The sequence below is a fragment of the Leucoraja erinacea genome, chromosome 36, assembly GCF_028641065.1.
Source record: "Leucoraja erinacea ecotype New England chromosome 36, Leri_hhj_1, whole genome shotgun sequence".
Lineage (NCBI taxonomy): Eukaryota > Metazoa > Chordata > Chondrichthyes > Rajiformes > Rajidae > Leucoraja > Leucoraja erinaceus.
Genome location: NC_073412.1, coordinates 1,785,175 through 1,812,115, shown reverse-complemented (window position 1 = coordinate 1,812,115; position 26,941 = coordinate 1,785,175). Strand labels below are relative to the sequence as shown.

Sequence of the window (26,941 nt, the reverse complement as noted above, 5' to 3'; positions counted from 1 at the left end):
CACTTAATGATGAAGAAGGGTCTCGACCCGAAACGTCACCCGTTCCTTCTCTCCAGAGATGCTGCCTGTCCCGCTGAGTTACTCCAGCGTTTTGTGTCTCCCTTCCACTTAGCGATAAGCTTGGCTTAACATCTCTTCACAGTTCACTGGGAATTCTTCCAGTCAATCATAGACCATTGCAAATGAAAGTAGCAAATGGTAAATATGAAGGATCTTATAAGCTTTAAGTTAATCTTTGGACTTAAAAAAACATATCAATAAAAATTATACACACACACACACACACACCACACCACACACGCGCACACACACGCACACACACACACACACACACACACACACACACACACACACACACACACACACACACACACACACCATACACACCACACACCATACACACCACACACGTGCACACACACACAAACGCACACACACACGCACACACACACGCACATATAGTATATTATATAGTGGACACACACACACACACACAGTTCAAAGAGCTCCATTTACTGGAAACTGAATTTCAATTCTGCTCTGATGCTTTTGAAAGGTTTAAGTCAGATTTTTCCAGTTGGAATAATGAGAGGAAAAATGCAAATAAATAAATGGGTTCAAACTGGCTGCTGATTGCTTGGTGGTGCCAATGTTATTTGCCACTTGTTGCTTTTCATAACTGACTTGTCCAATTAACCCTGGCGATCTCCAGTCACTGTGGTTTGAATGCCGTGGTGATTCCATCAAATGATTCCATTCTGGATCCTTGCATGGAATCCTCCCTGATTAGATCGGATGATTCAATCATATCTCTCTGCACAAAGACACACAGTGGGTGGGTGGGTGTATGGAACGAGCTGCCGGAACAGGTACAGTAGCTGAGGCAGCGACTATAACAACACATAGAAGACATTTGGACAGGTGCCATGGAAGTAGGAAAAACGTTCCCAATGTTGGGGGAGTCCAGAACCAGGGGCCACAGTCTAAGAATAAAGGGGTGGCCATTTAAAACTGAGATGTGCAAAAAAATGTTTTCACCCAGAGAGTTGTGTATTTGTGGCATTCTCTGCCACAGAAGGCAGTGGAGGCCAATTCATTGGCTTGATGCCCCCAGAACAAGGGGTCACACAGTTTAAGGATAAGGGGGAAAATCGTTTAGGACCGAGATGAGAAAAACTTTTTTTTTCACACACAGAGAGTGGTGAATCTGTGGAATTCTCTGCCACAGGAGGTAGTTGAGGCCACACAGTTCATTGGCTATATTTAAGAGGGAGTTAGATGTGGCCCTTGTGGCTAAAGGGGATCAGGGGGTATGGAGAGAAGGCAGGGATGGGATACTGAGTTGGATGATCAGCCATGATCATATTGAATGGCGAATGGTGCAGGCTCGAAGGGCCGAATGGCCTCTACTCCTGCACCTGTTGTCGATGTTTCTATGTAACATCAGTCTGAAGAAGGGTCTCGACCTGAAACGTCACCTTTTCTCCATAGATGCTGCCTCGCCCGCTGAGTCTCTCCTGCATTTTGTGTCTACTGTAAATTGTCCCTTGTGTGTGTGTGTGTGTGTATGTGTGATAGCGTTGATGGGCGGGGATCGCTGGTCGGCACGGACGCGGTGGACCGAAGGGCCTGTTTCCACGCTGTGTCTCTAAACTAAACCATTTGTCAGCACTCGTAGCAGAGTTGTCACCCTCTAACCAGTGTGCATCATTGAGTGGCTGTGACCTTTGGAGCCAAGAGCTGTCACATTTCCCCTAACAAGAAGCTAACACTCCCATCTACAGCACAGCACATTAGCTCCCCAGCTCCTAAATCACAAAACCTGGTAGACAGGATAAATATTTAATGAGAAACACTGGTGTGAGCTAATAATCAATTGATCATTACAGCCTGAAGACAAGCACCAAGCAAACACTGTCTCCAGTAATCTCCACTGTCAATCTTCAATATTGCATCATATTTAAAATCCAGCAAAATGCACTCTGTTAATACGTAATAAAATGCCAGATTTTGCACCTTCTACAAATAGCAAAGGTTGGACCCAAAGTCGGTGAATCGAGGTCCAGAGCAAAGATCGCACAGCGAGCAAGACAGCCTGTAGGGCCGCTACGAACTCGACGAAAAAGATATAGAACGGTCGCGGGCAGATTCGCGGGTCATTTCCGGCCCCATTTCCGTAACCGGCTTCCGTCTCCGCGCCAAAGATCCCGTCACAGCGGAGCAACGATACACGTGCGGAGACGGAAACATCCTCGTGAAAATCAAAGTTCTTTGGTAAAAATCTTCTCCTCATTTTCAGAATTTTAATTTATTAACACAAACTGTTCCCCCGCAACGTTGATTACACTGCGGGTCGGGTGGGGTCGGGTTACTGAAATGGATGAAAGAAAGGCCCACGTTCCGCTCCGTTGCGTACTACACGTCAGCCCATTGCCTGTTTTGATGCTGTTGTAAGTCTGGCTCTGTGATAGAATGTGATAGAATAGGCACACACAACATAACTGCCATTACTTGCAAACGTACCTGTCCTTGCTTCCGTATCTCCCGCACCATCTTCTGCAATTAAACAAACAACCCTTGTTAAACATGGATGTCCAAGCAGACCCAATCGAACCGAAAATCTCCCCATCACAACGTGGGTTTTCTCCGAGAACTTCAGTCTCCTCCCACACTCCAAAGACGTACAAGGTCGATGGTTAATTGGCTTGGTGTATGTGTAAATTGTCCCTAGTGTGTGTAGGGTAGTGTTAGTGTGCGGGGATCGCTGGTCGGTACAGACTCAGTGGGCCGTAGGGCCTGTTTCCACGCTGTTTCTCTAAACTAAACTAAATATCTATCAAAGGTACGCAAAAAAGCTGGAGAAACTCAGCGGGTGCAGCAGCATCTACGGAGCGAAGGAAATAGGCAACGTTTCGGGTCGAAACCCGGAAGGAAATAGGCAACGTTTCGGGTCGAAACCCGGAAGGGTTTCGTCCCGAAACGTTGCCTATTTCCTTCGCTCCATAGATGCTGCTGCACCCGCTGAGTTTCTCCAGCATTTTTATCTACCTTCGATTTTCCAGCATCTGCAGTTCCTTCGTGAACACTAAATATCGATCAATCCATGTCTATCTCTCCCTATCAATCCAAATAATCTATCTATCTACTATCAACGTCATTGGTGACCCTCGGACTATCCTTGATCGGACTTTGCTGGCTTTACCTTGCACTAAACGTTATTCCCTTATCATGTACACTGTAAATGGATCGATTGTATTCACGTGTACACAAAATTGCTGGAGAAACTCAGCGGGTGCAGCAGCATCTATGGAGCGAAGGAAATAGGCGACGTTTCGGGCCGAAACCCTTCCTCAGACTGATGGAGGGGTGGGGGGGGGGGAGAAGGAAGGAAAAAGGGAGGAGGAGGAGCCCGAGGGCGGGGGGATGGGAGGAGACAGCTCGAGGGTTAAGGAAGGGGAGGAGCAAAATTGGGAGAATTCAACGTTCATGCCATCCGGACGCAAGCAACCCAGGCGGAATATGAGGTGCTGTTCCTCCAATTCCCGGTGTTGCTCACTCTGGCAATGGAGGAGACCCAGGACAGAGAGGTCGGATTGGGAATGGGAGGGGGAGTTGAAGTGCTGAGCCACCGGGAGTTCAGGTAGGTTATTGCGGACTGTGAGCGGAGGTGTTTGGCGAAAAGATCGCCCAACCTCCGCTTAGTCTTGTAATCATGTATTGGCTTTCTACTGACTGGGTTAGCACGCAACAAAAGCTTTTCACCGTACCTCGGTACACGTGACAATAAACTAGTGAACTCTCAGTCTACCTACAGTATATCTATTTCTCTATCCATATCAATCTCTCCATATCTATCTCCATGTCTCTCCAACTATCGGTCTATCCATCACCAGCTGCCTCAGTCCACTCAAACCACAGATGACTAAAGTTATCTTCTGGTCAACAGGTGGACTCAAAAAGCTGGAGTAACTCAGCGGGACGGGCAGCATCTCTGGAGAGAAGGAATGGGTGCCGTTTCGGGTCGAGACCCTTCTACAGACATTCTGGTCAACATTTACCCACAGTTAGCCATTGAAAACAAGTTCATATACTCATGAAGTTTGTGAGTTCTTGTCATGTTAAAATCACACCATGATTTTTGAATTTAGAGCAACACCACCCATAGTGGAGAGGTTTGTCTCCCTGCTTGTGATGTACTTTGGGATGTTGTGAGATGCTGTGTCTAAATTCAATTACCAGGAGATAATGAGATGACCAGACATCACTGCAGCACAGGGTCAATGCAAGATGAATGCAGGCTCTGTATTAGTAATTACAGCTCAAAGATGCTTTCATTAGCGACTGAGACCCAGTGAAGAGCTCTTCATACAAGGGTTTGAACACAAACAGTGTAGTAGCTGTTAATCTGTCCACTCAGTGCATGCAATACCATCCGTGGCACAGCATGATGGCGCAGCGGCTGTGTCGCTGCCTCACTGCGCCAGAGGCCCGCGTTAAATAACGGCCACGGGTGCTCTCTGTACGGAGTTTGCACGTTCTCCCCGTGACCTGCGTGGGTTTTCTCCGGGTGCTCCGGTTTCCTCCCACACCAAATGCATGCAGGTTTGTAGGTAAATTGGCTTTGTACAATTGTAAATTGTCCCTAATGTGTGTAGGATAGTATTTATGTGGGGGGAACGCTGGTCGGTCGGTGGGCCGAAGGGCCTGTTCGCACGCTGTATATTTTTAATGCAGAGATAGATAGATTCTTAGGTACACAAAAAAGCTGGAGAAACTCAGCAGGTGCAGCAGCATCTATGGAGCGAAGGAAATAGGCGACGTTTCGGGCCAAAACATTGCCTATTTCCTTCGCTCCATAGATGCTGCCGCACCCGCTGAGTTTCTCCAGCACTTTTGTCTACCTTCGATTTTCCAGCATCTGCAGTTCCTTCCGACACAATGGTTAATGAGTGCAGCAGCATCTATGGAGCGAAGGAAATAGGCGACGTTTCAGGCCGAAACCCTGAAGGAAATAGGCAACGTTTCAGGCCGAAACCCTGAAGGAAATAGGCAACGTTTCAGGCCAAAACCCTGAAGGAAATAGGCAACGTTTGAGGCCGAAACCCTGAAGGAAATAGGTAACGTTTCGGGCCGAAACCCTTTTGGGTTTCGGCCCGAAACGTCGCCTATTTCCTTCGCCCCATAGATGCTGCTGCACCCGCTGAGTTTCTCCAGCACTTCCATTTTCCAGCATCTGCAGTTCCTTCTTAAACATTTAGCCACAAACAAACTGGATTTTAATTCACGAATATTGGAAAGTCTCTCGCTATTATCCATGGTACGATTTGCAGCTTTGATGTTTTTCTGCAGCTTGTTTCAAAGGCCAGTTCAAGCTCGCTGTTTCTGAGTTTGTTATTCCACTGCCATCACTTTGAAGTACTTGAGGAAAAAATGTGGGGGGAGAAAAATGTAACAGGTCTGTCTGTGGACTACAATGGATGTGGACTTGGGGGATACAGTGACCTCTTTCCATGTTCTAGCAATCTTTTCATTTGTGTTTGCTTTCATGTGACATATGTTGTCCCCCAGACACCACATTGTATCTGGTAGAAGATATCTTTAGATATAATTATTGGCTTACCCCTACCATCCCTTGAATCACTTTACCATAAACGGACATTACACAGAGCCCGCAAGGTCATCTCTGATCCTACTCACCCTGCACACTATGCCTCTGGGAGGCGCTACAGGACAATTGCCTCAAAAACAAGGTTACACAAAAAAGCTGGAGAAACTCAGCGGGTGCAGCAGCATCTATGGAGCGAAGGAAATAGGCAACGTTTCGGGCCGAAACCCTTCTTCAGACTGATCGGGGGCGGGGATGGGTGGGGACAAGAAAGGGAAAAGGAGGAGTAGCCAGAAGGCTGGGGGATGGGAGGAGACAGCAGGGGGGCTGAGGAAGGGGAGGAGACAGCAAGGACTAACAAAATTGGGAGAATTCGATGTTCATGCCCCCGGGGTGCAGACTCCCCAAACGGAATATGAGGTGCTGTTCCTCCTCAAAAACAAACCGCTTTAAAAACAGTTTCATTCCCACTGCAATTAACATTTTAAACTCTGTACGGTGAGGAATGAAAATAAGCATGGCCCTTATGTATTATGTGATGCGTCTGTCTGTATGTATATCTATGCTATATGTTTAATGTTTGATGAAATGTTGGAACCTGTACCGAGCTGTACTGATAAGAAATTCCACCAGCCTGGCTGTGTGGTCATTAAAATACAATACAATACAATAGACACAAAAAAGCTGGAGTAACTCAGCGGGACAGGCAGCATCTCTGGAGAGAAGGAACGGGTGATGTTTCGGGTGGCCCAAAACGTCACCCATTCCTTCGCTCCAGAGATGCTGCCTGTCCCGCTGAGTTACTCCAGCTTTTTTGTGACCATCTTTGGACTGACGTTTCGGGTCGAAACCCTTTCTTCAGACTGAGAGTCAGGGGAAAGGGAAATGAGAGGAATGGAGCAGCTGGGCTTGTACACTCTGTGGAGTTTAGAAGGATGAGAGGGCATCTCATTGAAACATTTAAGATTGTTGAGGGTTTGGACACACTAGAGGCAGGAAACATATTCCCGATGTTGGGAGAGTCCAGAACCAGGGGCCACACACACAGTTTAAGAATAAGGAGTAAGCCATTTAGAACGGAGACGAGGAAACACTTTTTCTCACAGAGTGGTGAGTCTGTGGAATTCTCTGCCTCAGAGGGCGGTGGAGGCCGGTTCTCTGGATGCTTTCAAGAGAGAGCTAGATAGGGCTCTTAAAGATAGCGGAGTCAGGGGATATGGGGAGAAGGCAGGAACGAGGTACTGATTGGGGATGATCAGCCATGATCACATTGAATGGCGGTGCTGGCTCGAAGGGCCGAATGGCCTCTTCTCCTGCACCTATTGTCTATTTTCTATTGTCACCCGTACTAATCAACAATCTATCTATCTCTGCCTTAAAAATATCCGCTGACTTGGCCTCCTGCACAGCCTTCAGTGGCAAAGAATTCCACAGATTCACCACCCTCTCAGTTAGATAGATCAATATTCAAACTGCTGGGTTGTAAACTGCCCAGGTGAAATACGAGATGAAAGCGCGATAACTTTAGGATTGAGTTCCCATGCCCACTTTGCACGTTCCCAGCATGGATGTTGTCTCTTCTGTAGTTTGTACCATCTTGTTATTGCCGATTCTGGGAATGATCTGAGAAAAGTCTCGACCCGGAACGTCACCCGTTCCTGCTCTCCGTGGTTGCTGCCCGTCCCGCTGAGTTACTCCAGATTTTTGTGTCTGTCTAACCAGCTGTGGAACACAACAGCCACACTGACAGGAACTACCAAAGGCGACATGGCAATCTCTCCCTCCCTTGGGAAGATGCTGTTATGAAAATAACTTTCAGCAAATTTGTTTCCTCCCAGCAGTAGTTAATGAGTGGTAGTGAACACAATAAGAGGCAGTGCTGTTAGTGATACATCGGGCCAGATGCTCTTGTTTATCTCCAAAGCTGAGGACAGATCTCGCTGCCATCTCCCTGTGAGCGTTTGACAATTTAATGCAAAAAATGACAAGGCAATGAGCGATTAGTACAAACGCCTGTGTCAAACATGATGCCAAGTTACAGTGATGTCATCTGCCTCCACACCATCCATAACACAAAAGGTGGTGGGTGTACGGAACGAGCTGCCAGAGGGCTGGGACTAGCCCAACGTTGAAGGAACAGTTAGACGGGTACATGGATAGGACAGCTTTGGAGGGATAGGTGGGACTAGTGTAGCTGGGATAGGTAGACACAAATGCTGGAGAAACTCAGCGGGTGCAGCAGCATCTATGGAGTGATGGAAATAGGCAACGTTTCGGGCCGAAACCCTTCTTCAGACTGATGTGGTGGGGGGGGGGGGGAGAAGAAAGGAGAAAGGAAGAGGAGGAGCCCGAGGGCTGAGGGAGAGCTGAGAAGGGGAGGAGACAGCAAGGGCTACCGGAAATTGGAGAAGTCAATGTTTATGCCACTAGGGTGCAGACTGCCCAAGCGGAATATGAGGTGCTGCTCCTCCAGTTGGCCGGTATGGGCAAGTTGGGCCGAAGGGCCTGTTTCCACGCGGTATTGCATCTTTATCCCTCTCTTCCCTGCACTTTGCTGTAACATTCCTCTCTCTGCCTAGGATAGCCGGGGTGACATCAGTTTGTTGGGTATTAAATGAAGCTGCCCACATGTAACGGTCGTGGGAGAATCGCACAGATTCACCACCCTCTGACTAAAGAAATAGTATACGGCCGATCGCTGGTCGGCATGGACTCGATGGGCCGAAGGGCCTGTTTCCACATTGTTTCAAATATAACAATTCTTTGCGGGTTTTATTTTTTGTTTGCTGATTGTAAGAAGACAAAATTCTGCGAACAGATGGGTTATTCGATGTAACAAGCGGGAGAAAAGCTGTCGCCATCTATTTATCTCGTTTGAAGAAAACAACAAACGTTATTTTTCAGCGAAGCAATCAAAATATTGCGGCCTTTCCAACAAGATGGCGTACAAACCATCCCGTGGGAAATGTCCATCTCTTCTGTGGACCAGTGTATGTCCTGTTCATAGAGTCCCCAAGGCCCAAGGCTCCAGTGCTTCTACGCAGCGGCGGTGGAAAGCATCTTGTCCGGGAATATTACCATCTGGTTTGGGAATTGCTCTGCCAAGGACAAGAAGGCTCTGCAGAGAGTAGTGCGTTCGGCCGAACGCACTATGGGAACTTCACTCACCCCCCTGCAGGAACTATACAACAGGAGGTGCAACTCCAGAGCAAACAAAATCATGGGAGACCCCTTCCACCCCTGCAACGGACTGTTCCAGCCGCTACGGTCAGGCAAACGCCTCCGTTGCCATGCGGTGAGAACGGAGAGGTTGAGAAGGAGTTTCTTCCCAGAGGCAATTCGGACTGTAAACGCCTATCTCACCAGGGACTAACTCTACTGAACGTTTTTCCTTCCATTATTTATTATGTAAAAGAATATGTGTGTTATGATTGTGTTTATAATTTGTTTGGTTGTTTTGTTGTTTGTCTTTTGCACAAAAGTCCGCGAGCATTGCCACTTTCATTTCACTGCACATCTCGTATGTGTATGTGACAAATAAACTTGACTCAACTTGCCCACTATCACAAGGAGAACCTGCAAACTCCGTACAGACAGCACCCGCAGTCAAGATCGAACCCGGGTCTCTGGCACTGCAAGGATAACAGTTGGATGAATGGGTTAGCATATGATGAGCGTTTGACAGCGCTGGGCCTGTACTCGCTGGAGTTTAGAAGGTTGAGGGGAGGGACCTCATTGAAACGTACAGAATAATGAAAGGCATCGATAGAGTGGATGTGGAGAGGATGTTTCCACTGGTGGGAGAGTCTAGGACCAGAGGTCGCAGCCTCAGAATTAAAGGGCACTCTTTTCGAAAGGAGGTGAGGAGGAACTTCTTTAGTCAGAGGGTGGTGAATCTGTGGAACTCATTGCCACAGAGGGCTGTGGAGGCCACAAGTCAGTGGATATTTTTAAGGCTGGGATAGACAGACTCTTGATGAGAACGGGTGTCGAGGGTTATGGGGAGAAGGCAGCAAAAAGGGATCAGCCATGATTGAATGGTGGAGTGGACTCGATGGGCTGAACGGCCCAAAACATCACCCATTCCTTTTCTCCAGAGATGCTGTCTGTCCCACTGAGTTACTCCAGCATTTTGTGTCTGTCTACTGTGCAGTTCCTTCCTGCATGAGTTATACACAAGTCTTTCTCTCTCCGCCTTCAGTTACTATTCAATGCAAATCACTCCATTATTGGGTGACAAGGTGGCCCAGCGGTAGAGTTGCAGCCTCACAGCGCCAGAGACCCGGGTTCCATCCTGACTACGGGTGCTGTCTGTACGGAGTTTGTACGTTCTCCCTGTGACCAGCGTGGGTTTTCTCCGGGTGCTCCAGGTTTCCTCCCACACTCCAAAGACGTACAGGTTTGCAGGTTTAGTGGCTTGGTAAAAATTGCACAAATGTAAAATTGTCCCCAGTGTGTGCAGGGTAGTGTATCAGTGCTAGGGGAATCGCTGGTCGGCACGGACTCGGTGGGCCGAAGGGCCTGTTTCCTCGTTGTCTCTGAAACTAAAAACTATTGCCAGTACTTCAATGTTTGCAATTTTATTCTGTGGATTTATGGAGCACATCAACTCCACGTACACCTCTAATAGGCAAGTGTTTTGATGTGAGCTCTCTGATAATTAATAATTTGTTAATTTGTGAGCAGCTCCAGTTCCTGAGCAGTCAGGCCTGTGGGATTTTCATCAAAGGACTCTTTGCTTTCTAAGTGTGTACAAGATATGTACATATATAAGCATTATGCATGCATGTGGGGCATGCACATATTTACACCATCAACCCAATTTTTGAAGTGAAATAATTTTAAAACATTGAATGAAATAATGCAAATAATTATGTCAGAATTTTTGTTGTGAAGATTTTCATCTTTAAAATCATTTAAAATTAGAATGTGTCTGTACACATGCAAATGTCAGTGCCAAGATTTTCTCTTTCTGTATGTAAATATTATTCAATGCAAATCACTCCATTATTGGGTGGCAAGGTGGCGCAGCAGTAGAGTTGCTGCCTCACAGTGCCAGAGACCCAGGTTCGATCCTGTCTACGGGTGCTGTCTGTGTGGAGTTTGCACGTTCTCCCCGTGACCTGCGTGGGTTTTCTCTGGGTGCCCTGGTTTCCTCCCACACTCTAAAGATGTACAGGTTTGATGAAGGGTCTCGACCCGAAACGGTACCCATACATTCTCTGCCTGTCCCGCTGAGTTGCTCCAGCTTTTTGTGTCTATCTATCAGTTCTCCAATCCATGCCTTGCGATGTCAATCTGATATTTATTTTAGTTTAGTTTAGTTTAGAGATACAGCGCGGAAACAGGTCCTTTGGTCCACCGAGTCCACGCCGACCAGCGATCACCCCTTACACGCACACTATTCTACACCCGCGGGACAATTTACAACTTTTACTGAATTAACCTACAAACCTGCACGTCTTTGGAGTGTGGGAGGAAACCGGAGCACCCGGAGAAAACCCACACTGTCAGAGGCAGAATGTACAGACTCCGTACAGACAGCAGCCGTTCAAACCCGGTTCTCTGGCGCTGTGAGGCAGCAACTCTACCGCTGCGCCACCTACTTACTGATAACTAATAAGCCGATACTATTGCTTAAGGTGAGCTTCAAACGTGGTGAAAATCTGATGACTTTGAGACTCGTTGTCACTCAATGGTGTGTTATTAAATGGCGTTGATTAATTTTGTGAAGTAATTTTATAAAAGCGTTCAGTTGCTACTGTGTGAATGATCAGCGCTACATGTTTGAGCAACAACTTTGTCATTTGCTGGTGGCCTGAAGTTCAATTCATGAACTGCATCCCTTTCCACTCATTCAACCACAACTTACTATTTAGCAACATCGCCAAACTCAGACCCTCTCTCACACCTCCCGCTGCTGAATAACTCATCCATGCCTTCATCTCCTCCCGACTAGACTACTGCAACTCACTTCTCCTTGGCATCAGCTCCACCTACATCAACCGACTCCAACTGGTCCAGAACGCAGCCGCCCGACTCATCACCCACACCAAATCCTGGCATCACATCACTCCAGTCCTCAAACAACTTCACTGGCTTCCCATCTCCCACCGGATCACCTACAAAATCCTGGTCCTCACCTACAAAGCCCTCCACCATCTGTCCCCCCCATATTTCACTGACCTCCTCTCCCCCTACCAACCCTCACGGTCCCTCAGATCCACATCAGCCGGTCTCCTCTCCATCCACAAGTCCAACCTACGCAGTTTTGGGGACAGAGCCTTCTCCAGGGCAGCTCCCAGGCTCTGGAACTCCCTCCCCCAACTGATCCGCAATTCCGTGTCCCTCACCATCTTCCAGTCCCGCCTCAAGACCCATCTCTTCACCTCTGCCTATCCTTAGCCCCACGTCCCCCTCCCTTTTCATCTGTGCTTGAATTGCCTCATATTGTGTTTTGTATTGAATTCTGTCTTTACTTTGTGTACTAGTCATGTCTCTACTATTTATTTCATTCCCCTTACACATTTTTCCTCTACCTGCTAAATTTTTGTAAGGTGTCCTTGAGACTCTTGAAAGGCGCCCATAAATTAAATTTATTATTATTATTATTGCTATTAAAAACACCCATATTGATCAAACTAAGGAAATTGAAGAATGGCTTCATTTATCTATTTATTAATAATCCAATATCTCGAGGGGGGGGGATGGACAAACGGGGAGCTGGCGTGAATAATGTGTACACTTTGTGACTTTGCCCTTTATGTAGCGACTATTCGCATACCTTGGGCCGGCAAGCAAAGGATTTCATTGTGATTTGTCATCAGTTCATTCATTCTAGAGGAGGAAACATTAGTCTCGAAGCTGGGGACTCTCATCAGACTTACCTGTCAGAGGACACGCTGGAGGCAGGAAACATGTTCCCGATGTTGTGGGAGTCCAGAACCAGGGGCCACACACACACAGTTTAAGAATAAGGGGTAAGACATTTAAAACGGAGATGAGGAAACACTTTTTCTCACAGAGAGTGGTGTCTGTGGAATTCTCTGCCTCACGGAGGGCAGTGGAGGCCGGTTCAAGAGAGAGCTAGATAGGGCTCTTAAAGATAGCGGAATCAGGGGATATGGGAAGGCAGGAACGGGGTACTGATTGTGGATGATCAGCCATGATCACATTGAATGACGGTGCTGGCTCGAAGGACCGAATGGCCTACTCCTGCACCTATTGTCTATTGTCTATTGTAAGGGGGAGAAGGCAGGAGAATGGGGTTGAGAGTAGAGGTTGAGAAGGAGTTTCTTCCCAGAGGCAATTCGGACTGTAAACACCTTTCTCACCAGGGACTAACTCTACAGAACGTTTTTCCTTCTATTATTTATTATGTAAAAGAATATGTGTGTTATGATTGTGTTTGTAATTTGTTTGGTTGTTTTGTTGTTCCGCGAGCATTGCCACTTTCATTTCACTGCACATCTCGTATGTGTATGTGACAAATAAACTTGACTTGACTTGACTTGAGATCAGCCATGATTGAATGGCGGAGTAGACTTGATGGGCCGAATGGCCTAATTCCGCTCGGGTCACCTACAAAACATGGACTCACCTCCCTCGTCCTTGCAGCTCTGCTGAATCTTCCTCCTGCACACGTAGCCCAGCGCAGCCAACAACGCCAGCAGGCAGATGGACAGGCCGACAGTCAGCCACAAGGCCACGGCTGGGAACCTCAGGTGCTGCCCTGTGGTGGAGAGAGACAGAGAACAGGTGGGCCACAGCGCTGGGCAGATTCACAGGAGCACAATAGATCACAACCTGAAAACGTCACCCATTCCTTCTCTCCAGAGACGCTGAATAACTCCGGCATTCTGTGTCTATCTTCGGTGTAAACCAGCATCTGAAGTCCCTAATCTTTAAGAAAGAACTGCAGATGCTGGTAAAATCGAAGGTAGACACAAAATGCTGGAGTAACTCAGCGGGACAGGCAGCGTCTCTGGAGAGAAGGAATGGGTGACGTTTTGGGTTGAGACCCTTCTTCAGACTGACTGTAAAAGGCTTCAAATTTCTTTAGTCGGAGGACGGTGAATCTGTGGAATTCTTTACCACAGAAGGCCTTGGAGGCCACAAGTCAGTGGATATTTTTAAGGCAGAGATAGGTAGATTCTTGATTAGTGCGGGTGTCAGGGGTTATGGGGAGAAGCCAGGATCGAACCTGGGTCTGTGAGGCAGCAACTCTACCGCTGTGCCGCCCTGTAGGTTAGCCCGAGCTGTCATTGTTGGCGCTGACAGACACCTTTGTCTGTGGGTTGGCATGGTGTGAGTACATGAGCCAGACAGGGACGGGGGGGGGGGGGGGGGGGAGACTGTGTTCAGCGTGGAGTTCCTGGTAGGATCGGAGCACGGTGCAAGCAGCAGACATTTCACTGAGCTCACGGCTGCTCCCTAAAATGGAGTCTTGGTAGTCCACCCACTCTCCTGCACAACACACACCTCCCTCGACCAGTGTGCGGGGATCGCTGGCCGGCACGGGCTCGGTGGGCCGAAGGGCCTGTTTCTGCGCTGTGTCTCACACAGAGAGTGGTGAATCTGTGGAACTCTCTGCCACAGAGGGTAGTTGAGGCCAGTTCATTGGCTATATTTAAGAGGGAGTAAGATGTGGCCCTTGTGGCTAAAGGGATCAGGGGGTATGGAGAGAAGGCAGGTACGGGATACTGAGTTGGATGATCAGCCATGATCATATTGAATGGCGAATGGTGCAGGCTCGAAGGGCCGAATGGCCTCTACTCCTGCACCTAATTTCTATGTTTCTATGTTTCTATGTCTCGAACCTAAACTAAACCATCTGCAGTGTGCAGTGATCGCTGGTCGAGAGCAATGTGAAAACCACAGACTCCAATAACAATGAAGGGCCAATCTATATCTCAACAGATCCATCCGGTTTCAATCAGAAATTGACAATAAATACATTTATTATTGATTATTTAACTACGTCGCTGAATGATTTTGTTGCACAAAGAAACCGCTTTATTTTACACATCAGGATTGGTGTGGTCGGGACACAAATCTATTTCCCGGGACACTCAAGCCACATTTGTCCTCGGAGCTCGATTGTACAATTAAAGGCAACGTGGAGCCGGTGTTTACTGCACCACAGACTCTCATCCGCAAGAAATTGGATAGGAATTTATTGCAACAACCACACCAACTGTTAAAATGTGGATTAGGAATATAATGGACATAGCACGCCTTGAAGAAACGAGACTCCGCCTAATAGATAAATATGACCAATTCTTAAGGAGTTGGTCTCCTTTCATCGACTTTTTGGAATCATGTGATGCAGCGGTACCGTAAAGATTGCTGATTTCAGTTCATGACGCGGATAGATCTACATCTCCGAATACAGATGTGAAAAATTCTCTTTTAAGGGGCCTTCTCTCCTATTTCTACTTCCCACTTTCTCTCTTCCTTTTTTTATTTTTTATATATATACACACTTCACGTTTTTCTACTCTCTACCATCGATTTTTCCACTTTTTCCCCTTTCTATTGTTTTCTTTTTCTTGTCTTGCTTACTTCCTTCTTATAACATAAAACTAGAGGTTGTACATAGAATGGATTACGGTATTACATAGTTGGCACCTAAAATTAGGTTCCACTGTACTGTTTTGTGCTGTATTAACTTCTAATAAAATAAGCAAAAAATAAATAAATAAATGATTGAATGATTGAATAAATAAATAGATAAATAAATGCACAAAGCACTAAACAGAGAGAAAAAGAAAAAAAAGAAAAAAAAGGGGGGGATTTATTGCAACAGAATGCCAGAGAACCAAGATAGACATAAAACGCTGGAGTAACTCAGCGGGACGGGCAGCGTCTCTGGAGCGAAGGAATGGGTGACGTTTCGGGTCGAGACCCTTCTTCAGAAGAGAACCAAGGTTCAATGATAGAAACAATAGGCAGCGGTAGAGTTGCTGCCTCACCGCGCCAGGTTCGATCCTGACCACGGGTGCTGCTGTCTGTACGGAGTTTGTGCGTTCTCCCCGAGGCCAAGCGAGTTTTCTCCGGGTGCTCCAAGATTCCTCCCACACTCCCAAAGACGGGTGGGTTTGTAGATTGATTGGCTTGTGTACATTGTCCCTAGTGTGTGTGTGTGTGGGACATAGACCCAGAGTAGGAGGTGATCGATGGCAGGCGTGAACTTGTTGGGACTGTTTCCCACACGACAACACAAATCTAAACCGAACAAAACTACTCAAAAATGACAGAAATGAGTAAAGAAAACTCAATCGTTGAATCAGTCAGACATCTTTATCGGGAAACCTTGCAGCAAATCACCACGGCAACAGAAAACGGAATAAAAGTATTCATAGAAACATAGAAACATAGTTGCAGGAGGAGGCCATTCGGCCCTTTGAACCAACCCCGCCATTCATTGTGATCATGGCTGATCGTCCCCAATCAATAACCCGTCCTCCCCATATCCCTTGACTCCACTAGCCCCTAGAGATATATCTAACTCTCTCTTAAATCCATCCAGTGATTTGGCCTCCACTGCCCTCTGTGGCAGGGAATTCCACAAATTCACAACTCTCTGGGTGAAAAAGTTTTTTCTCACCTCAGTCTTAAATTGCCTCCCCTTTATTCTAAGACTGTGTGTGCCCCTTGGTTCTGGACTCGCCCAACATTGGGAACATTTTTCCTGCATCTAGCTTGTCCAGTCCTTTTATAATTTTATATGTTTCTATAAGATCCCCCCTCATCCTTCTAAACTCCAGTGAATACAAGCCTAGTCTTTTCAATCTTTCCTCATATGACAGTCCCGCCATCCCAGGGATCAATCTGGTGAACCTACGCTGCACTGCCTCAATCACAAGGATGTCCTTCCTCAAATTAGGAGACCAAAACTGGACACAGAAACCAATGAAGCTTTTTATAAAACTAATGCAAGGCGATGAAAGGTTCAGTCATGTTCCTCAATTGGAAAAGGTAAACATTCAGCAGAAGGCCACGGATGGAGACCGATTGTACAGAGAATCTTCGCCTGCAGATCAGATTCAGATTCAGATTCAATTTAATTGTCATTGTCAGTGTACAGTACAGAGACAACGAAATGCATTAGACAACGAAATGCATTTCGCTGCAACCACTGAAGATGCAACACCTGTCCTTACATCTCCTCTTCTCCTCATCTATGGCTATCAGTTATGACTTTATGAATTCCGTGGGGACAGCACCTGAGTTCAGGATCTAACCCAGGTCCGTGGCGCTGTGAGGCAGCAACTCTACCGCTGCGCTACCGTGAGATGTTTTACACACTATGTGTAGGAGGAGCACTGATCCCAGCGTGGAATTGCCATTAGATGGATCACTGCCCCTTTAAGAACGTGTCAACGTGCGAACAAACTAATTAAATGAAATTAAAGACAAGAAATGATTCGATCGCTCATCGAACGGGAAATAAATTAATTTCAACGGCTGGGAACCAAAATTATTCATATCTGAAACACCAGATAAAACATTTATTAGCGCTGCAGATATTGAACCTGTAAATGTCTGGAATGAACAGAATCCGTCTCTGCTTTGTGACTCCAATAATTAACTTGCGTTGCCATGGTTACGGCAAAAAATTTGAAGGCTTGTAAATCAACGTTTAACGGCACGGGCACGCAGTAAATAACTCTCCTCCACAGAAACGGCGACATAATCTGCCATTCTGGTTATTTTGAGAAATGGGTTTGATTGAGAAGGCCGCCTTCTATGTTGACCTTGTAGAGGTGAGTCCGTCCCATGTGTAAACTCTGCTATCACCCAATCGCTGATATACTCTTTCACCTATTTCTGGAGGTGACTGTGGTCGGCACGGTGGCGCAGCGATAGAGTTGCTGCCTCACAGCGCCAGAGACCCGTATTCGATCCTGACCACGGGCGCTGTCTGTACAGAGTTTGCACGCTCTCCCCGTGACAGCGTGGGTTTTCTCCGGGAGCTCCGGTTTCCCCCACACTCCAATGACGTGCAGGTTCATCGGCTCCTGTAAAGTTGTAAATAGTCCCATCGTGCTGGCGTAGAGGTAGTTCGGTGGTCAGTGCAGACTCAGTGGGCCGCAGACTATTGTCTAAAATCTGCCATTCAGTCATGGCTGATCTATCTCTCCCTCTCAACCCCATTCTCCTGCCTTCTCCCCATAACCCCTGACACCCGCACTAATAAAATATCTACGTGTTTAAGAAGGAACTGCAGATGCTGGAAAATCGAAGGTACACAAAAAAGCTGGAGAAACTCAGCGGGTGCAGCAGCAGCATCTATGGAGCAAAGGAAATAGGCAACGTTTCGGGTCGAAACCCGAAGGGTTTCGGGCCGAAACGTTGCCTATTTCCAGAAGGTTTTCGGGCCCGAAACGTTGCCTATTTCCAGAAGGTTTTCGGGCCCGAAACGTTGCCTATTTCCAGAAGGGTTTCGGGCCCGAAACGTTGCCTATCTCCATCGCTCCATAGATGCTGCTGCACCCGCTGAGTTTCTCCAGCTTTTTTGTGTACCTACTAATAAAATATAATTCAATCTCCGCCTTAAAACTACCCAATGACTTGGACCCCACAGCTGTCTGCGGCATTGAAACCCACAGATTCACCACCCTCCGGCTGAAGAAATTCCTCCTCATTTCCAAGTATATCCGGAAAAATACCCATTGACTTGACCTCCACTGTGATCAACAGTCTTGAACAGACCAGAGATGCATCTCAGTTAGTTTGTATCAGAGATCTGCTGCAATTAGTTCATGCATTCTGATCATGCAGAATCTTCCCACCAGAGAACACACACACACAAGTAATTAAAAATGTTACGAATTCGTAAAAATTTATTCATACGAGATGCAAGGAGTCTAAGCGGCTTGAGTTATAGTTTTACCCCATTCTTGGGAAACATTAATGTTTCCCTGCTTTCTTGTTTATGAAAGCGTTGTTAATGCTCTGGTGGGTTTTATTGGAATTTTTCAGCTGCTTCCATTTAGATTTTAATGTTTCACAGACCATTGACAAACCATAAAAGTAACGAAAAACAAATAAATCATTAATAACCCAATATTATGCCACAATCACAGAATATTAGGTTTCAGCATTAGAACAGGTCATTAATATTATGAGGATTGGATACCGTGACCCAAATTGAACCGATTTATATTCTAGGAGAGAATTCGGGCAATTTTACCAATCCAAGCAGACTACCCTGAATGGTCTAACTCACGAAAGAAACTGCGTTATATTCAAAACTAAATTTAGTGTAGTTTAGAGCAAAGATTCTAGAGGAGCAAGGCAGATCGCTCCAATGGACTGATGTGTAGTACGGATCGGAGCGCAACGGAACGTCACTTCCGCCATTTTAGGAATAAGAACCCCATCTCTGTTATGCCCAAAGATCTTTGGTTTAGAGCTACACCATAGAAACAGGCTCTTTGGTCCTCCGAGCCCATCGGTCACCCGTTCACACTAGTTCTATGTTATCCCAATTTTTTAATCCATTCCCTGCACACGAGAGGCAATTTAGAGAGGTCAATGGACTTACAAACCCCGCACGTCTTTGGGGATTTGAAAGGAAACCGGAGTACCCAGAGGAAACCCACACAGTCACAGGGAGAACGTGCAAACTCCACTCAGTCAGCACCTGTTTGACAAAAATTGTCCCCAGTGTGTGTGTGTGTAGGGTAGTGTTGATGTGCAGGGATCGCTGGTCAACGCAGACCCACTGGGCAGAAGGGCATGTTTCCGCGCTGTACATCTAGAATTTCTATCTGTATATCTAGTCTGTATATTCTATTCTGTATATCTAGTAATTCGCAACTGTCACTGTATAGAAACATAGACAATAGGTGCAGGAGTAGAGGCCATTCGGCCCTTCGAGCCTGCACCGCCATTCGATATGATCATGGCTGATCATCCAACTCAGTATCCTGTACCTGCCTTCTCTCCATACCCCCTGATCCCTTTAGCCACAAGGGCCACATCTAACTCCTTCTTAAATATGGCCAATGAACTGGCCTCAACTACCTTCTGTGGCAGAGAATTCCACAGATTCACCACACTCTGTGTAAAAAATGATTTTCTCATCTCAGTCCTAAAAGACTTCCCTCTTATCCTTGAACTGTGACCCCTTGTTCTGGACTTCCCCAACATCGGGAACAATCTTCCTGCATCTAGCCTGTCCAACCCCTTAAGAATTTTGTAAGTTTCTATAAGATCCCCCCTCAATCTTCTGAATTCTAGCGAGTACAAGCCGAGTCTATCCAGTCTTTCTTCATATGAAAGTCCTGCCATCCCAGGAATCAGTCTGGTGAACCTTCTCCGTACTCCCTCTATGGCAAGAATGTCTTTCCTCAGATTAGGAGACCAAAACTGTACGCAGTATGTCATGTTGTTACTTGTTGCTCAATTTCAATTTCAATTTTATTTTTAATATGTTTTATTATTTATTTATTATTTAATTTTTTATTTTATTTGTTGAATGATTTTTATTTTTATTTTTTTATGATACTGCCTGTAAGGGAAATTCATTTCGTTGTCTCAAATTGAGACAATGACAATAAATTTGAATACAATACAATACAATATAATTGTGGGCGGAGCACCAAGGCAAATTCCTTGTATGTGAATACTTGGCCAATAAACTTACTTACTTACTAAACTAAATAAACAGATTCCCTTCATAAATGATTCTCTTCATACACACTGCGCCTTGTAGAACAAGAAGAACAAAGTCCCCTTAGTTTTGCAGTGTTGAATAAGGTCAACCAGCTGGTACATTAAGAGAGCAGCGAGTGAGTGGGGACCTTCAGCATAAGATTCAGTGTCATCCAGAAAAAGGCACCAATTGAAATTATTCCAATGAGCTGTTGTGCGGGAGCTGGGAGAATTAGCGGATGATATGCAGCAGAACCAACACTGTCAACTGTAGTAATGACTTCCATTAGGCTGCTGTGTGAAGCTCATCACAAACAAAAACAATTGGCATGTTCCTTAAACCGTTCATGCTTTACTGCTCTTCATCGGTGAAATGTGGGAGTTTCTGGCACCGATTGGTGTCATTACTAGAACCCATCAAAATGGAGATAATTGGGCAAATTCCCCATCAATCCAGCCCGCCCTGCACAATACTGTAAATAAATACAATGATCTTGGCCTCATGCAAACATCCTCTATTCTCCACATTTTTATGAAGATATTATTTTTGCTCCTTCTTCTTCTTGCATGTGACGTGCACAGCCTAAAGTTGTAGAACAACTTGTTCTATTTGATTGTGCATGCCAGGTTGATTGCATTCGTTGAAACAGGGTGGACGACGTGAAGGTTGCAATCTCCCACCATTTTTGCTCCTGTATCACCTCCATTCTGTCAGCATATGACATAGTCCGCGTGCCAGAGACTGCACGCTGGTCCTACTCATTTATCTCCAGCCTGGGTAAATCTTCAATCCAGTTGCATAATAAAAATATTCTATCAACAACAGCATGCTCATTTAGTTTAGTGAATCGTAAATTTACTTTCGAGGCATACAACATGGAAACAGGCCCTTCGGCCCAACTTGCCCAAGATGTCCCATCTATACTAGTCCCACCTGCCTGCATTTGGCACATCTCCCTCTAAACCTTACCGAAAGGAGACAGGGGTCGAGACCCTTCTTCAGACCCCTCAATCTATCCAATGTACTTCAGCTGACGATGGTTCCTTTGATGATCACATAGACAATACGTGCAGGCCATTCGGCCCTTCGAGCCAGCACCGCCATTCAATGTGATCGTGGCTGATCATCCACAATCAGTACCCCGTTCCTGCCTTCTCCCCATATCCCCCGACTCCGCTATCTTTAAGAGCCCTATCTAGCTCTCTCTTGAAAGTATCCAGAGAACCAGCCTCCACCGCCCTCTGAGGCAGAGAATTCCACAGACTCACAACTCTCTGTGAGAAAAAGTGTTTCCTCGTCTCCATTCTAAATGGCTGACCCCTTATTCTTAAACTGTGCCGGGTCTGAAGAAGGGTTTCAGCCCGAAACGTTGCCTATTTCCTTCGCTCCATAGATGCTACTGCACCCGCTGAGTTTCTCCAGCATTTATGTGTACCTTCTTAAACTGTGGCCCCTGGTTCTGGACTCCCCCAACATCGGGAACATGTTTCCTGCCTCTAGCGTGTCCAAACCCTTGACAATCTTATATGTTTCAATAAGACCCCCTCTCATTCTTCTAAACTGCAGAGTGTACAAGCCCAGCCGCTCCATTCTCTCAGCATATGACATAGTCCACGTGCCAGAGACTGCACGCTGGGCCCTACTCATTCATCTACAGCCTGAGTAAATCTTCAATCCAGTTGCATAATAAAAGTATTCTATAAATGACAGCATGCTCATAAAGCAGTGACAAGATCCATAATATCAAGTGGTTAATGATTGCAAGGAATTCATCAAATACTGATGGAATAATCCCTATTCCTTCAAACCAATTGAGGAGATGGGATTGCTGGCTGAGATTATGAATCCCATTTTGTAAACCATGCTTGAGGATCACTTGACTGCCTAATATTAGCATTTCTACTTAGCTTCATTTATTTAATAGCTTCCAAAAATATACACTGCAGGAATGTATTTGCAGGGCACTTTATTGAATGCAAAGAGAAAATCTTGCATGAGGTTTTAGTTGGTTTCATCGGGTGTTTTTAAAGCAGAGAATGACGGGTTGGGGCGGCACGGTGGCGCAGCGGTAGAGTTGCTGCCTCACAGCGCCAGAGACCCCGGGTTTGATCGACGGAGTTTGTAGCTCGTCCTCATCACCCGCGTGGGTTTTCTCCGAGATCTTAGGTTTCCTCCCACAGTCCAAAGCCCTACAGCTCCAGAGACTAATTTGAGGAAGGACATCCTTGTGATTGAGGCAGTGCAGCGTAGGTTCACCAGATTGATCCCTGGGATGGCGGGACTGTCATTATGAGGAAAGATTGAAAAGACTGGGCGTATATTCACTGGAGTTTTAGAAGGATGAGGGGGGGATCTTATAGAAACATATAAAATTATAAAAGGACTGGACAAGCTAGATGCAGGAAAAAGGTTCCCAATGTTGGGCGAGTCCAGAACCATGGGCCACACACAGTCTTAGAATAAAGGGGAAGTCATTTAAGACTGAGGTGAGAAAAAAACGTTTTCACCCAGAGAGTTGTGTATTTGTGGAATTCCCTGCCACAGAGGGCAGTGGAGGCCAAGTCACTGGATGGATTTAAGAGAGAGTTAGATAGAGCTCTAGGGGCTAGTGGAGTCAAGGGATATGGGGAGAAGGCAGGCACGGGTTATTGATTGGGGACGATCAGCCATGATCGCAATGAATGGCGGCACTGGCTCGAAGGGCCGAATGGCCTCCTCCTGCACCTATTTTCTATGTTTCGATGACAGTGACTGTAACTCGATTGTCGAGCAGGGTTAAGAAAGTGATAAAGGACTTGATGTTTGGAAGGACTTTGTTTCACACAATGAAGGTTCTAATTGATTTGTGGGGACGTGGATGTCAGTGTGAGGAGCGATATCTGTGACTGATCGCTTGGCCACTAACATCACTGGCTCACTCCCGTTCAATTCTTTCTGCGCTGAGCAAAAACAGAATGATAACTCCTCTCCTCAGGTTGAAGTGTACAAGTGGAGCAGCGATAACATGTGACACAAAAAAGCTGGAGTAACTCAGCGGGACAGGCAGCGTCTCTGGAGAGAAGGAAACGTCACCCATTTCCTTCTCTCTAGAGATGCTGCCTGTCCCGCTGAGTTAATGCCCCTGTCATAGAAACATAGAAATTAGGTGCAGGAGTAGAGGCCATTCGGCCCTTCGAGCCTGCACCGCCATTTAATATGATCATGGCTGATCATCCAACTCAGTATCCCGTACCTGCCTTCTCTCCATACCCTCTGATCCCCTTGGCCACAAGGGCCACATCTAACTCCCTCTTAAATATAGCCAATGAACTGGCCTCAACTACCCTCTGTGGCAGAGAGTTCCAGAGATTCACCACTCTCTGTGTGAAAAAAGTTCTCCTCATCTCGGTTTTAAAGGATTTCCCCCTTATCCTTAAGCTGTGACCCCTTGTCCTGGACTTCCCCAACATCAGGAACAATCTTCCTGCATCTAGCCTGTCCAACCCCTTAAGAATTTTGTAAGTTTCTATAAGATCCCCTTTCAATCTCCTAAATTCTAGAGAGTATAAACCAAGTCTATCCAGTCTTTCTTCATAAGACAGTCCTGACATCCCAGGAATCAGTCTGGTGAACCTTCTCTGCACTCCCTCTATGGCAATAATGTCCTTCCTCAGATTTGGAGACCAAAACTGCACGCAATACTCCAGGTGTGGTCTCACCAAGACCCTGTACAACTGCAGTAGAACCTCCCTGCTCCTATACTCAAATCCTCTTGCTATGAAAGCCAACATACCATTCGCTTTCTTTACTGCCTGCTGCACCTGCATGCCTACCTTCAATGACTGGTGTACCATGACACCCAGGTCTCGCTGCATCTCCCCCTTTCCCAATCGGCCACCATTTAGATAATAATCTGCTTTCCCGTTTTTGCCACCAAAATGGATAACCTCACATTTGTCCCACTTAGGAAACCTCCATGGAAACCTCTGGAGACTTTGCGCCCCATCCAAGGTTTCCGTGCGGTTCCCGGAGGTTCCCGGAGGTTGCAGGTAGTGGAAGCAGGTAGGGAGACTGACAAAAACCTCCGGGAACCGCACGGAAACCTTGGGTGGGGCGCAAAGTCTCCAGAGGTTTCCTAAGTGGGACAGGGGGCATTACTCCAGAATTGTGTGTCTATCTTTGGTGCAAAGCAGCATCTGCAGTTCCTTCCTGCACAATAAAATGAGGCCATTCGGCCTTCTGAAGAAACTATCCCTGGAGAAACTATCCAGGGTTGCCAGGCTCTCTAACTCCACATAGACTCTACGACCATTTAAAAAAAAAAAATCAGCGTGCATTCCCCATAGAATGTGCCTATAATGGATGCAACTGAGCTTAGAGATCTAGCACAGAAGCAGGCCCCCAACATACTGCATGGGAGTGGTTAAGAAGGAACTGCAGATGCTGGAAAATCGAAGGTAGACAAAAATGCTGGAGAAACTCAGCGGGTGCAGCAGCATCTATGGAGCGAAGGGAATAGGCAACGTTTCGGGACGAAATCCTGAAGGAAATAGGTAACGTTTCGGGTCGAAACCCTTCCGGGTTTCGGCCCGAAACGTTGCCTATTTCCCTTGCTCCATAGATGCTGCTGCACCCGCTGAGTTTCTCCAGCATTCACACTAGTTCTGTCCTACACTCACCTTGGTGCCATTTATGTTATGTTGTGTCGTGGACTTTCTGTGTTGGTTTTTTTTTTTTTTTAATTCAATTTCAATTTTACTTTAAAAATGTTTTATTAACGTTAAAATTGTACAAGGCATTGGTGAGGCCAATTCTGGAGTATGGTGTACAATTTTGGTCGCCGAATTATAGGAAGGATGTCAACAAAATAGAGAGAGTACAGAGGAGATTTACTAGAATGTTGCCTGGGTTTCAGCAACTAAGTTACAGAGAAAGGTTGAACAAGTTAGGGTTTTATTCTTTGGAGCGCAGAAGGTTAAGGGGGGACTTGATAGAGGTTTTTTAAAATGATGAGAGGGATAGACAGAGTTGACGTGGAAAAGCTTTTCCCACTGAGAGTAGGGAAGATTCAAACAAGGGGACATGACATGAGAATTAAGGGACTGAAGTTTAGGGGTAACATGAGGGGGAACTTCTTTACTCAGAGAGTGGTAGCTGTGTGGAATGAGCTTCCAGTGAAGGTGGTGGAGGCAGGTTCGTTTTTATCATTTAAAAATAAATTGGATAGTTATATGGATGGGAAGGGAGTGGGGGTTATGGTCTGAGCGCAGGTATATGGGACTAGGGGAGATTATGTGTTCGGCACGGACTAGAAGGGTCGAGATGGCCTGTTTCCGTGCTGTAATTGTTATATGGTTATATGGTTATATTATATTATTTATTTATTTGTGTGTGATTTTTTTTTATGATACTGACTGTAAAGGGAAATTCATTTCGTTGTCTCAAATTGAGACAATGACAATAAATTTGAATACAATACAATACAATACTACACATACCAGGGACAATCTTACCGAGGCCAGTCAACCTACAAACCCCGCATGTCTTTGTGATGTGGGAGAAAACTGGAGCGCCCGAGGAAACCCACAGGGTCAGATTCAGATTTAGATTCAATCTTTATTATCATTGTGCAGTGTACAGTACAGAGTCAACGGAATGCAGTTAGCATCTCACCCAGAAGGGCATCTCGCCCATAAATGCTGGAGAAACTCAGCGGGTGCAGCAGCATCTATGGAGCAAAGGAAATAGGCGACGTTTCGGGCCGAAACCCTTCTTCAGACTGCTGGGAGCCTATGCACAGGAATTGTGTTTCAAACCCCCAGTCTATGTGGAGTTATGCAGTCTGGCAACGGAACAGTCCAGGGATAGTTCCTTCAGAAGACGAGATGAGAATAACTTTTTTTCACACAGAGAGTGGTGAATCTCTGGAACTCTCTGCCACAGAGGGTAGTTGAGGCCAGTTCATTGGCTATATTTAAGAGGGAGTTAGATGTGGGCCCTTGTGGCTAAGGGGATCAGAGGGTATGGAGAGAAGGCAGGTACGGGATACTGAGTTGGATGATCAGCCATGATCATATTGAATGGCGGTGCAGGCTCGAAGGGCCGAATGGCCTCTACTCCTGCACCTAATTTCTATGTTTCTATGTTAAGACCGAATGGCCTCATTTTATTGTGTGGGAAGGAACTGCAGATGCTGGTTTACACCGAAGATAGACACAAAATGCTTGAGTAACTCAGCGGGACAGGCAGCGTCTCTGGAGAGAAGGAACGGGTGACGTTTCGGGACGTGTCTCGACCCGAAACGTCACCGATATTCCTCCTCTCAAGAGACGCTGCCTGCCCCGCTGAGTTGCTCCAGCATTATCTGTGTCTCCAGCATCTGCAGCTCCTTCCCACAGAACATGCAGACAATTCCAGGGGGAAGGCTGTGATTAGCATCGGTCTCTTCAGCAGTTAGCGAAGGCTGCCGCTGGGAATGTGAGATGAGTCAGGGAGGAGCCAGGTCTCGAGTGTAATGCTAATTTAACTGAGAAGTCGATGTAATTACACAGTCTTAACGGCAAAGAATGAATCTTGCTTTTGCTGGCTTCCTTAAGGGCCTGTCCCACTTGCGTGTCCTTGGCACGCAAATTACGCAACCTTGTGGTTGCGTTGAGCCGCGATGGTCTCGGGCGCGATTACATGCGTACGCA

At 46.3% G+C, this 26,941-nt stretch overlaps 1 protein-coding gene across 12 annotated transcripts in view; it reads right to left on the bottom strand.

Annotated features, from left to right (window-relative positions):
* Positions 1-26,941, bottom strand: part of cd276 (CD276 molecule) — a 102,809-nt gene that overhangs the window by 20,522 nt on the left and 55,346 nt on the right. For 9 of the 12 annotated variants that reach the window (XM_055662904.1, XM_055662903.1, XM_055662906.1 and 6 more), the window contains 2 exons: positions 13,206-13,337; positions 2,524-2,556 (listed from right to left, as the gene is read on the bottom strand). In XM_055662904.1, coding sequence (XP_055518879.1) covers positions 2,524-2,556; positions 13,206-13,337 — 165 coding nt within the window. The remainder of the gene's footprint in view (positions 1-2,523; positions 2,557-13,205; positions 13,338-26,941) is intronic. The other 3 variants (XM_055662911.1, XM_055662912.1, XM_055662908.1) reach the window with 1 other exon arrangement.